This window comes from Tuber melanosporum (genome assembly GCF_000151645.1).
Source record: "Tuber melanosporum whole genome shotgun sequence assembly, scaffold_95, strain Mel28".
NCBI lineage: Eukaryota > Fungi > Ascomycota > Pezizomycetes > Pezizales > Tuberaceae > Tuber > Tuber melanosporum.
Genome location: NW_003299145.1, coordinates 198,671 through 211,225, shown reverse-complemented (window position 1 = coordinate 211,225; position 12,555 = coordinate 198,671). Strand labels below are relative to the sequence as shown.

At 43.7% G+C, this 12,555-nt stretch overlaps 1 protein-coding gene; it reads right to left on the bottom strand.

Annotated features, from left to right (window-relative positions):
• Positions 1 to 2,028: 2,028 nt before the first annotated feature.
• GSTUM_00012073001 (uncharacterized protein) lies at positions 2,029 to 4,614 on the bottom strand (the record flags this gene model as incomplete). XM_002842325.2 has 2 exons in its annotated part: positions 2,029 to 3,126; positions 3,185 to 4,614. 2 exons carry the CDS (start codon positions 4,612 to 4,614, stop codon positions 2,427 to 2,429), a joined length of 2,130 nt encoding a protein of 709 aa, XP_002842371.1. The 3' UTR covers positions 2,029 to 2,426.
• Positions 4,615 to 12,555: the final 7,941 nt, after the last annotated feature.

Here is a 12,555-nt window from a genome sequence, read left to right as displayed (position 1 = left end):
TAAGTTTAGTTCAAAACTAGGCCCAACACTCTTAGCATACCAGTACTAAAAGTCCATGGTAATCATGGGAAAAGATCATACAATCATATGGCAGAGGCTGTAGTACTGGGTTTAGAAGAATATCTAATGAGAATCAAGACAGACAAAGGTGAGTCTATTGCAACCTGTGTATTTAAAAGATGTTTGAAAAATGGTAAGATTGTAAAGTATATGGAGGTAGAATATACCACATTACTCCCCTCATATCTGTCATATCAAGTACTGTATGATCGGTATGTTAAAGAGATTAAGCATCAAAATCTGCAGCGGATTCCTTCATATGAGTACTTTTACAGGTATTGGAAAACCCATGAGGTTTCCTGCTTTATGAAGATCTGCAAGTCCTCTAAAAATACCTGTAATGAATGTGCAATACTTAAAACTAATTCTAAGCTCAAGTTAAGTATTTGCCTAGAGGAGATATTTGATGGGGAAGTACAGTCTGAGGGGAGTGATAGTATGCAAGTCAATGAAGCCCATTACTTAAAGCAGTTGGAAATACATTGTCAAGAGTATAGGGCTTGTAGAAGTGAGTATGAAAATGATATCAAGATGGAAAAAAGGAATATCAAGCCCAGGTTAGTTGTTATTCCTTTGACTTTCAGCAGGTAGTAGAAATTCTAAGTATTCCTCAACAGCCATCTGAGTGGTACTATTGGTCACCTTTTAAGTTATATGTCTTAGACATTGTCAATGAAGGCACTGAATAATATTATCATACAATGCATACAGAGGAACAGCAAGGAAAAGGGGATAATCAAGTTGTATCACTATTGCATCTGTTTTTAACATTGATTCAGAATGAGAAGTCTGAGATACGGCTATGGGCAGATAACTGTGGAGGGCAAAACAAGAACAAAACCATGCTCTGGTATCTTTACTGGTTAGTTTTAAGCTATGATCTTAACTCTATTATACTTGGATTTCAAATCAAGGGCCATACATGTAATAGTGTTGACAGAGGATTTGGAACTGTAAAGCAAAAGGCCAATAGAATGGAGGTATGGATTCCTGAGCATACTGCCTCACTAGTTGACTCTGCAGATAAGGCTGGGAAGATTAAGGTAGTAAGACTTTTTGGTAATACGCCAGCAAGCATGATTCACAATTGGGATCAGGCTTTATCTTAATATCTCAAACCCTTGAAGGGTATACAGAGCTTCTAATTTTTCTGATTCACTAAGGCAGCTCCAGGGGTAGTTGAAGCACGTAAACTACCGGATCAACCATGGGTCAGATTTGACCTTTGTAAAAAGGACTTCTCTCTGAACTCTTTTCTAACCATTTCACCACAAGTTATTCCCGATATAGGTTTAAATGAGGAGAAGCGACATGATCTCTAGCATAAGTACTCAAAATATGTTCCTTCTGAATACCAATTTCAGTGGCTTTATTCAAAGCTAACAGCAATACTAATCTCCACTGTTAGGGAAAAGAAAATCTTATGTAGACAATGTGCAAAGAAGTCTAAAACTCAGCAAGCTGATACAACACTGGGTAGTGGAAACAATAGAGAAAGCAGTACTAGTAAGTTTACATTCCCAGGACTGTACCTTATACTATGTAATTAGAGAAATTATTCACCAATCAATGATCAGTTGTACAGGAAGCTATTGGAGAACAGGAGATATACCAGGACACAGATCATAAGCATGGCACAAGTAGTCTAAAGACTACAATATCAGATACTGGATCAATAAAGTGACGTGGTTGGGGACGCCCTCCAGGCTCTACAAATAAGAAGAGGAAAGGCAATTGAGACTTGTCAACTAGAGAGATACTAAGTGTATTACTTGTCTACAAAGATGTAATTTTTAATGATAATTTTTAATTACAATATTCCTTATTTTTTTTATTATAGGTCTGTATTACCATAAATTCTAAGTTTTTTAAACTTAGTTTAAGTGAAATTCAACCATTAGTTGTACTGTTATTATAAAATTTAGAGATTTAATTGTTTTTCTTGTTTTTCTCAAGATTCACTTGGTTGCTATGCAAACTTTAAACCTCAATAACTCCACACTCTTTAAAATGCAACAGTACATTTTTCGCATAACAACACCCAAGAGATATCTCTTCTTCGTCCGCTCGTCATCGCCAACTACCCCCACCCCATCAATCGGCTATATAATGTACAAAACCCACCACCTACCATGATGCATGAACATTTTTACGCAATTCTACAAATAGCCTTTCGGAAGTTTGGAACAAAATGAAGAAAGGGCATATGGAGAGTGAGGAGGAGAGGGGGGAGGAAGCAAGAAATAGAAATGGAATGAAAAGGACAGAAAAGAAAAGGAAGTATGTAGTAGAAGGGAAAGGGGAAAGGAGCGAAGAAAAGAGGAATCTACCCTGCCTCGCCCTTTGCTCCAATGTACAGATGTAAACTAAGCGCCTTTGTCCATGGTATCATTGAATTTGGTGTCCTGCGTTTGCCCCACAATTTCATTCTCAAGTGCGTTCTTGAGATCGTCTATCGCTTCCGCTGCCAGACCTCTCGGCTGTTTCGACGCCCTTTTTGACTTTCTAGTTTTCCCCGACTTTGTATCCGCCTCCGCTGTCTCTTCTTGCACTTTTGGCGCCCTCTTTTTCTTGGCCTTTTCCTCCGCCTTTGGCGCCCTTTTCTTCCTTGCCCCTTCAGCCTTTTCCTCACCCTCCCCCCTGAACGGCACACATGTTACGCTAAAGCTCGAATTCCGTTTCGGCTTCTTCGGGTGCTTAGTTCGATCGGGGTAGAACCCATGCATCCTTACTTTGAGTGTCCCCGGGGGCTCCTGGTACCCTTCCACTGCGTCTATGGCTGTGAGCGATAACATTTTTGCTTCCTCTTTCCGCTCACTCTCACTCTTCAGGTCCGGTCGGAATTGTTCTCGTGGAGATATGTAATTGGGGTTCACGTCTTTGCCAACATGCATGTTGAATGCTGAGACTTTTGGTGCTTTAGATTTGCCGGGGCCTCGTCGAGACTTTGTTAGAGGTTCCCGGTATCTATCGTCTGCGTTTTTGGCCCTGGTGGATAATCTGCTTGCTTCCGTTTCCCGTGCACGGCGAGAGCACCAGTCCGCTCCGAAATCTTCTTCTGGAGATCTAAAAAAAAAGTAAGTCTGGGGTCTGTGATGCAGGTGCGGGAACTTTCGGGGCTGACCGGAAGCTGACGCCATCGCCGTCGTCGGGGTTTCTGTTTCGCTGTTGCAGCTCTTCAGGTTCGCCAGAGCCATCAGGGAAGGGAAGGCCCCACATGTCTGGCAGGTCGGTCGAGGGTTCGAGTTGGGAATTTTCTGACACTCGCTTTGTTTGCTCTGGGGGTGGCTCGGAGAGATCTCTGGGGATCTGGTCAGGTGGCGATCCTCTCGCGGGGTTAGAGAATGGTGACTTTTGCGAGGGGTCAGACCCAAGCGCAACATCTAAGAGATTTAAAGCGCGGCTCGGGGTGGGCGAAGGAGCCTGCGGCCATGTGAACTTGGGCATTCGCACTTCCGGCCCGCATGGGTACTCCCCGGTTTCCCCATAGTAGCTTTGAATGTGACAGCCGATTTTTGCAACCATCAATCCCTCCCCCAGCCAGGACCAATTTGCGTGGTCCGAGCCATCATTAGTAATGACCTGGTGGCCCAAGGATGAACCTTTGAGGCCAGGGGTTGGAACTACATTGTCTTCCAATAGCAGACTTACTACCTTTCCCACGCCCCGACGCACCTCGATTCCGAGACTCCTTGGGTCCTTGATGTCCTTTTCGAGTGTGGGAAACGGCCATCTAGCTACTCTACCGCAATAGGTAGTGTACTCTCTTGCCTTCTCAAGGCGGTGTAAGACGTATAGATGGAAGACCCCAGGAACATCAAGACCACGTGCGGAGGCCGACGTAGCAACCCAAACAATCGTCTTATCCCGACATGCGTCTCGCTCGTTTCGCTCTTTGTAGTATTCCCTGATCTCAGGATCGAATAGCATATCTGTTCTTCCTATAGGTATCCGTCCCTCCTTTTCCATATCTTTGTTCCAATTGGCTACAGTCAGTTCCCTTGCGTCGATACCTAGCTTTGCGCATTCGGCGGTAAACAGCCTAGTACCGGCCTCCTGACCAATGGCGGCAATTGCATTCCTTGGCCATTTGTCGCGCTCTAAAAGCCTTTGAAGGGCGTCTGCAGCGATTTCGGGAGGGTATCCAGCACGTTTGGCTTGTGAATCAGACGTGTCCCACGATTCCGGCGGCATAATAACTAAGGAATCTCTTTCATTCTTGAGAGCCTTAGCCTTCCGTACAGATTCTGCATTCTCAGTCTCATAAACCTTCAGCTCCCCTAACTTCTGTGTTATTTCTTCGGTTGTCCAGATCCTCGTCCTAGGAATTGGAGCGTCTCTCATGAGCCCGGAACTAATGTCATAAGCTACTGCATGGTGGACAATATTGTCGGCAACCGCTCTTACAATCTTATCGATCCCAGAACTCTCGTCACCGATAGGAAGCAAGTGGGACGCTTTGGATTGATTGTAGAGGTTAAGGTCTGCAGTAGGGGCGCTATTCTCCTCGCAACCTATCCACGAGGGGTGGGTGGATTGGGTGAATTTGGCCATCCGAGCCGTTGACAAAGTAGCAGAGGAAAGTACTAATTGCGGTTGAATAGGATGCATCTCTCGCACCAACGCCTCTTTTTTACGCCACTTGAAAACCCAATCAAGTAGCATTTCGGCGGCCGACTGTGATGGCAGTTGTGGTGTGAACCCCGGGGCCCGGATGGCGGGGGGGATCGGTGGCCGTCTTTTAGGTAGGGTGGGCTGGCTTCTCGGGATTAAGGCGTCAAACTCGTCAAGGACAAACGCAGTCGCCAGTGAGAAATCCAACAACCCGCCGACGGAATCAGAATTGCTAGAGATGATATCCATGGCGATTGCAGGCGTGGCGATGATAATGTGTGGATTTGGTTTCTCCGAGAGTAGCTTTATCTGGCTTTGTGATTCTTCTTCGCCTGCTCTTCGATACAGAAGCTGTACGAAGGAATCTAGGGACGAGGTTATAACCTGAGAAGACGATGCTCGTAGCAAATTCTTGATCATTAGGTAGTATTGGTTTCCCAGATCAGGGGTGGGAACAAAGATGAAGGCAGTGGTCGTTGGGCGCGATTCCCATCCCATAGCTCTTTCGAGTCCTAGAACCCAGGCGGCGATAGCGAAACTCTTCCCTGTGCCGGGGAGATCCCGAACAGCCACAGAGTGACCAGCTCTAAGACCTACTAGGATTCTTTTCTGTATGTCGGTGGGTCTGATAGTATTAGGGTATGCATCTGAGAGAGCCCTAGCTACCACGGGCCGCACTCCTGCGCCTTCCCACGTGTCCGGGAGTGCTTGGAGAACGCTGCGTAGGTTCTCGGTTTTTCCAATACCAGGCGCCGGCCGAGGAGGAGTGAAGGTATCACTGAAGGCATTCTCGATAAATGAATCTACCAGGGAGTCCGTGTAGTCGTCTCCGCGCTTCGGTTCTGGCTCAGGGGGTCCCATTGCCGGAAAGGTAAAGTTGTTCCTCCGTGAATTTGTGATGAGTGAGACCCGAGGCAACGGCGGAGTGGCACCCCACAAGATGCGGTATCGGCACCGTGCGCAAATGTAAGGTGATCGGGTTATAGTGGAGAACATTATCGAGGCTCCCACCTATGGATGAATTGGAATTGACCGGCCGGTAGGAGAGGCGGATGGATTGTGGTTGGTAGAGATTTTACCAACTTTGGTGGGGGTTGTTCTAAAACATATCACGGGAAAGGAAGAAAAAAAAGTCAGTCGAGTGAACGCCAAGAAAAAGCCTCGCTAGTGTTTACTCAAGTATTGTCAGGGGGGTCAATGATCAACTTGCCTCCCCCAAACATCAACCAGAGGGAATCACATCACCAAGTCCCGAATCCCTAACCCCCTCTTTATCAATTACGGTCAAAACCCACCCGCAGTATCATAATAACAACAACATTGTAGTAAATTATCGTTATAGCCAATCGATAAAGTGGATCCTAGCGAAGACACCACCAAGATTCATTGGACAAAAGGAAAAAAGATCTTGGATTTGGCCGAGCAGCTTTTCTGTAACAATGTTTGATGCCGACCCTCTCCGCAAATATAATAATTCTAATATCTGAACACACTCAAGACACACAATCAATAAACTGCTACCGCAGGGGAAAATAGGTTCCTCCCTTCTCCACCCAATTCCCAAAGAACCGTACTCACTACGGCGCCGGCACTACCCCAGCAGCGGATGCCCGGTCCACTAGCAAGACACTAACTCGAGTGTCAAGGAAACCCGAGCAACTGAACAGTGTGCTATGCTGTTGGGCTTTCCTCCCTCCCAGTAAGGTCTGATAATCTTAATATTTTTCTATCTCGGAAGAGGAGGGGGGGGTGCTTTCACTCAGTTTCCAGAGAAGAGATTTTTGACTGCATAGCACACGGTTCAATTATTCAAGTTTCCATGGTATACAAATGCGCCAGCCAAAGAGGATCTCTAGGAGTACATAATAACAATACACACCAACTCAGCTGATTTTTATACTGAGGTTTTTCTCCTTATCTCAGCAGTAAAAAAAGCGAGAGAAAGACAGTGGTTATTACCGGTACAGTACTCACTCCATGCCACCGTTACGAAATTTTCAGAAAAACGAGATCCCATTGGCCAATACCTATGAGTTATGATATGGGATGAGCACTGTCGGGCGCGACGATCTGGGGAGGTGGTTATCGGAATAACCCTTTGAAAACCTCAGAGGGAAAAATGCAATATCATACCTACACACCTAGGATCATACTTCTCTGGCTAGAAGTTTTACTAAGGTTACCCCAGCATCCAATAACCCATCCAGGTCCAGCTACCTAATACTCTGAAAACCCAAAGTACTCTCCAACTCAAGAACCAGGGCCACAAAGCGACTAGCCAAAATCCCAAGAGACTAGTAATCCAGTAATACAGTTTGGTCTGAGGAGTTTCTAGAAATACCACTACAATACCTCATGCTAGAGATAACCGGATACTTGACCTACTTATGCCTTACTTCATACTCGCTATGCAAAGAGAAAGAAGTACCTTAGAGTGTCACAATATAACTACCAGTAAGGGTGGTGGGGAGCCGAATACGGCCGCCTTGAGAGCCCGGTCTTCTAACAAGTGTATAATAGAGTGTTCTTAATCTGCTGTATGATAGGTTGTTTGTGTTGTTTCTGCCCGTTCCATTTCCAAAGTATGGGGAAAGGGTATGGGTGAGGTATTGCTAGTCACACTCTGTTTCCGGGCAACTCGGCCGTGCCGCATTGCCGCTGTATGTTAACTCGACACCGCCTAGTCTAAACACCATCGTGGTAGTAACGCGTTACAATGTTTAATAAAACTGTTAGATTTATCTCCGTAATTCATTCCTCTATGGAACACTAGACAGCAAGCCCTTGAATGCCTCTGGAAGATAATATGCTGAAAATCCGTTAAGAAAATTCCAATAAATATATAATGTTCTATAATAGTATAAGAGAATAATTAGGAAGTATAATTGTATATATAATATAAGAAAAGTCTAAATATGTCTATCTTCTGTCTCCACTATATCTTTAATGATTGAAATTTATTTCCTATTTGGGAAAACCTTAATACTAAGCCTTTTGTCATGGCTTTTCATATCTGGTCCCTCTCCTAAAGAGGAGACTAGGCTATCACTTTTCATCTTTTCTTAGCTTTGAGATACTTCTCTAACTTCTACTCTTAAGGCCCTCTCCTTACTTCCTCCAACATCTCATAATATTAGTTGTTTTTACTATCCTGCTTTTATTCAAACCTTGCCCAGCATCAGCATGGTCACATTTTCTCATTTTTCCTACAGCTGTAACGATTCCCCTTTGGATAGTTTGTTCTTGATGATGGGGAATGATACTTTTCTTCTTCTTCTGCTATACGATAGCTCTAGACCTATGGCTATGTTACTGATAGTACAAGACCTTTGTCTTCTATTCATAATACCTATCATAAGCTTTCTCTAACTCTATCTCATGTAGAGCCTTCTTGTTGTGGTAGAAATAAAGGTCGTAATAATAATAAAAAGTGTAAAGATATTTTATATTCGTTAAAGGAATAAGTAGGAAAAGTACTTAGAAGTCAATCTAAACTCATACCGCCAACACCAGTATATGATGAGACCCTTCTGGTACAGGGGATACCGCTAACTGGTATACTACTAACTACAGGCTAACTAAGTCTACGGTCCCGCACCTACCACCCTCAAGTCATGCCCACGCAGAAACTAATTACAAGACCATCAAATAACCTAGCACCATTTCCGTTCCAAGTCCATAGGCCCTCTGGTATAAAGCCAACCAGCACTAAGTGTAGCTGAAGCTGAGCAAAAGACCAACCTGACCAGGTTCTTCGTCTAAAAACATAAAAAATACTACCACTCAGTCTGAATACTGTCTTGTAATAACCTCTTCCACAGTAGAAAACTAACAATCAACTTGAACCCTGCAGGTGGCACAAAGGCAGAAAGGATGTAATCAACATATCTACCTCTCATACCTGTATGCCAGGCTGTCCACCCTATGAACCCACTTTGCCAGTTGCCTCCAAAGAGCATACCTGTGAGGAGGACATATACCTTCTATCAGTAAACTAAACTAAACTTAAACAAAGGAAATACATAATGGTAGTGACAGACCAAGACGGTCAGTAGGGCCTGTTTTCCACTTTTGGTACCTTTTCCCCTCCCGCCATAACTGCAACCAAACTCAAGAAACCAAACAAACCCTACAAAATCCAACACGCAAGACTCAAACAAGTCCAATCAGGTAGTCGTAATCCACTATCTGCACAGGTGGCCATCAACCCACCAGTCTATTAGGAAGCTTTACAGTACTCCACAGCTTTATCCAATAGCCTAAACTAGGCTGGAAACAGTTAATTAGACTCTACTCATCCTGATATGAGCTCAACTGGTACTGACAGGTATCTTTCTCCCCCAATCAGCTCCTCCCAAGATCTACACACCAGATACCATAGAACCCATCTAGCCCCCTCAGTCCTTCAGACAGATCAACCGTCTGATAGCTATAGGACAGCCTATACCTGACCCTATCGGGCAGACACTAGTCTTGGCCACACTAACAGAGTCCCAATCCCCTATACAATATAGCCGATGAGGCCCACCAGCTATAGTCAGGAGCCACAAAGGAGGCAGTACTAGTACCAGCCATGCCGTCCAGCTCAGCCCAACCGAAGTCCAACCAAGCTGGGAAAAAGTCAGGCAAAGTCAGCCTAAGCCAGTTCCATGGGTCCAGCAAAAGGCTCAGATCAAACAACGTATAAGAGGCACCCTCAACCGACGTGACAAGAAGAGGAAGGTTGAATGAACAGAAGCAGATAAATGGAAGGTAGACCCTACTTGCAATGGGTGAAGCTGCTAACTACAATCCACAATGGAACTACCACAACGCACAAATAATACAAGTATCTAGTGATCAGTCATCCCACACCAGCTCAGACAACTGTAAAAGTTCCACCAGGATGTAAAGGTTTTTAGAATCAAAGTCCTCTCCACCAAGGCGAGGAGGAGACAGCTTACTGAACTACTGTAAATGCTACGAGGATAAAAGCTCTAAGGGAACAGTGATAAACAACATCATAGGTTTCCAACTGTAGAAATATACAGTAATGAAGAAGGGCTGGGCAGGTACTACTCAGGCTACCTGGTGATTGATATGGCCAGTACGATGTTGTAACAAGTTCGCAAGGTGCTAGTCACGTTATTGGTAAATGGTACAATAGTTGGCAGGTGGTCTGCTCTACCAGAGTGAAGGTGAGAACTGAGAACTAAAGGAGATTTCGAAGGTGTACTGAGGAACAAAGAAGTAACTGTTCAACCAAATATATTGAAATACTATCTGTCGAAGTCTGCCTTTTCCATCATGGAATCTGGCGGTTTTTAAATACACAAATCTGTTCATGTCTAGTATGAACGAAACTAATCAAAGGTATCAATCGATACACTTTGGTAAAACTCATTAAGTATTAAAATGATACTTAAAACAAAACATAAAACAAAACTAATAACCGAGTACCCATACTGGTTACATTCCCCAAAATAAAACAACTATTTAAACAAACATAACCTAATAATCATCAAAAGCGGAGTCTGAGAAACTAAAAGCTTCAGTTTCCGCTATAAGTTCTTCATCATAAGTATCAAATCAGGAATAAGAGAAAATCCTAAGAAAACATTTAGACTCAAAGAAATACAAATCACAGTAGTCACAAATACCAGATTCATGCTATACATCTACCCAAGCGTCATTGCAATCAGGACAGTAGTCTACCCTGAGAATAGCAAAATAGTCTTCAGGTTGGATAGCATCACGGTTTAACAACAGTCCAACAAGCTGTTGTCACAGCCTCACATTAAGTTCCAAATAGTTTGACATCATTATGGTATTCAGATGGTGGCTGGTAATCAGATAAGGTTGTCAAGAGCCTGCTCCATAGCCTGATTTTCCTCATCACTGCATTCAAATTCTGACTCATAGTATGGTGCTCAAAACCCATTCCTAGCTTTGAGTTCTATCTGCCATCGCTCTGTTTCTGGTATTGTTGATGTCTAGCACATTGTGATGTAATTTATTGTTGGAGGAAAGGATTCGTTTGGCATGTGGTCTTTCCACTATTCGTTCGCCATATCCATAGCCTGCTCCAGTCCTTCTAGTGGTTCCTAGATATTTTCACTCATTGAGTATTCTTTCCATTTGACCAGAAACTACTCATTCTTATGTCAAAGGTGGTGGTCTCGGATTTCTTCAACTTTCCATTCATCCTTTTTATCAATAATGATAGGTACGGGTCGAGAGTGGATTCTTCCAGGAAACTTGGAGTCGTTATTTGGGTGGAACCATTTGACAGTCGAGGCGTGGAAAATGGTGGTGTTGCAGTAGTATATGCATCCATCAATCTGGACAGTGTAGTTTTCTGTATGCTCATCAAAGAATAAGACCTTGAAAGGTCCTTGCCATTGTGGTTGTAGTTTCTTGCTACGTCTAACATTGGTAATAAACATGTTTCCATGAACCATAAGCATGTCACCTGGTGGAATAGAAATATGCTTGAGTCGTCTCCTCTGAGCAGTAGTGGTACCCCGAAATCGAGCAGCTTTAACAGCTTGGAAGGCATCATTCCGGATAACTTGATGGTGGTTTAAATGGTCATCTGAGGTAGGGATTGAGGAGTTCTTGAACAGGATTGTATGTAGGAGAGAGTATTGGTGGATGAAGACTGCCTTGTATGGAGACATCTCCAAGGTGTCCAAGTATCCGGCATTAATATATGCAGTAAACTCAGTGAGGACTGGTTCCCAGTTGGTCTGTCGTTCATTGATCATGTTCCTAATTCCGGTCTTGACTTCATGGATCTTTTGTTCTGCTTGGCCATTAGTCTCATGATGTCCAGAAGGGGCCATAATATGATTGATTCCAAGGGAGGTCAAGGTTTGTTTCCAGATTCTGGGGGTGAAACGGTGATCAGCATCACTGACAATAGATAATGGGTATCTATAGGGGGTAAATAGGTATCATTGGAGATTATTCTAGGTGTCTTTAGAAGAGTAAGTAACCTTTATCGGTATGAGCCATGTGTATCCAGAAAACCGATCCACAGCTACCAAAATAGTGTCATATCCAGCGAACTTGTTGAATAGTCCTGCGAAATCGATGGCATTGGATTTTAATATTTTGCAAGGCAACTGAAGGGTCTGTGCTTTCCCTTTAGGGAGTTGCATTTATTCCTTATTTACCTAGCAGAGTTCACATTATTTGACGAAATTGCAGATGTCCTTTCGCATTTCAGGCCAGTAAACATATTCTGACGCATGTTGGACGTTGTGGTCCATACTATGGTGTCCTTTGTTGTGGATTTCGGTAATGACATATTTCCTAATGATCATTCTATTGAATATATAGCCTTTTGGGATGTATAGGCAATATTCACCATAATGGGTACTAGTATAGACCATTCCATTGGATATGTTGTAGGGGGTGAGATCTCCCTGTCTGGAGCAGTCCATAGCTTTGAAATAGATTGGGTCATGGTGGTATCCTGCTATCATCTGGCTTCGGAAAGAGGAGGTTAATTCCTCTGTAGTTGATCTAACATCTAGTTCATCCTCAATGAGGGATTCTCTTGTCAGTCTGATAAGGTCTTCCTCTTCTTCAAAGGTTCATAGAGCTATCAGCGATGCTTAGAGATCATGAGAGGCATGACAGAAATAATAGTTTCATCGTTGTATACTCATAAAGGTCTACCGTACAGTGATCGTGAATTGATTATGGGGGGAGAGGATGGCGGTGCTGTCTGCAGAGGGTGTAGGTAAGATATTGCATCTATATAGGCTGTTACTTGTTTGAGTTCTTCAAGACCTTGGTGTCATCTTAGGGCGGGATTATGGGTAAGAGGAGGTTAGATCGATCCATCATTAACTTCATCCATCATCTTTTCTGCTCCTTCTGCAGTGTTAAAGC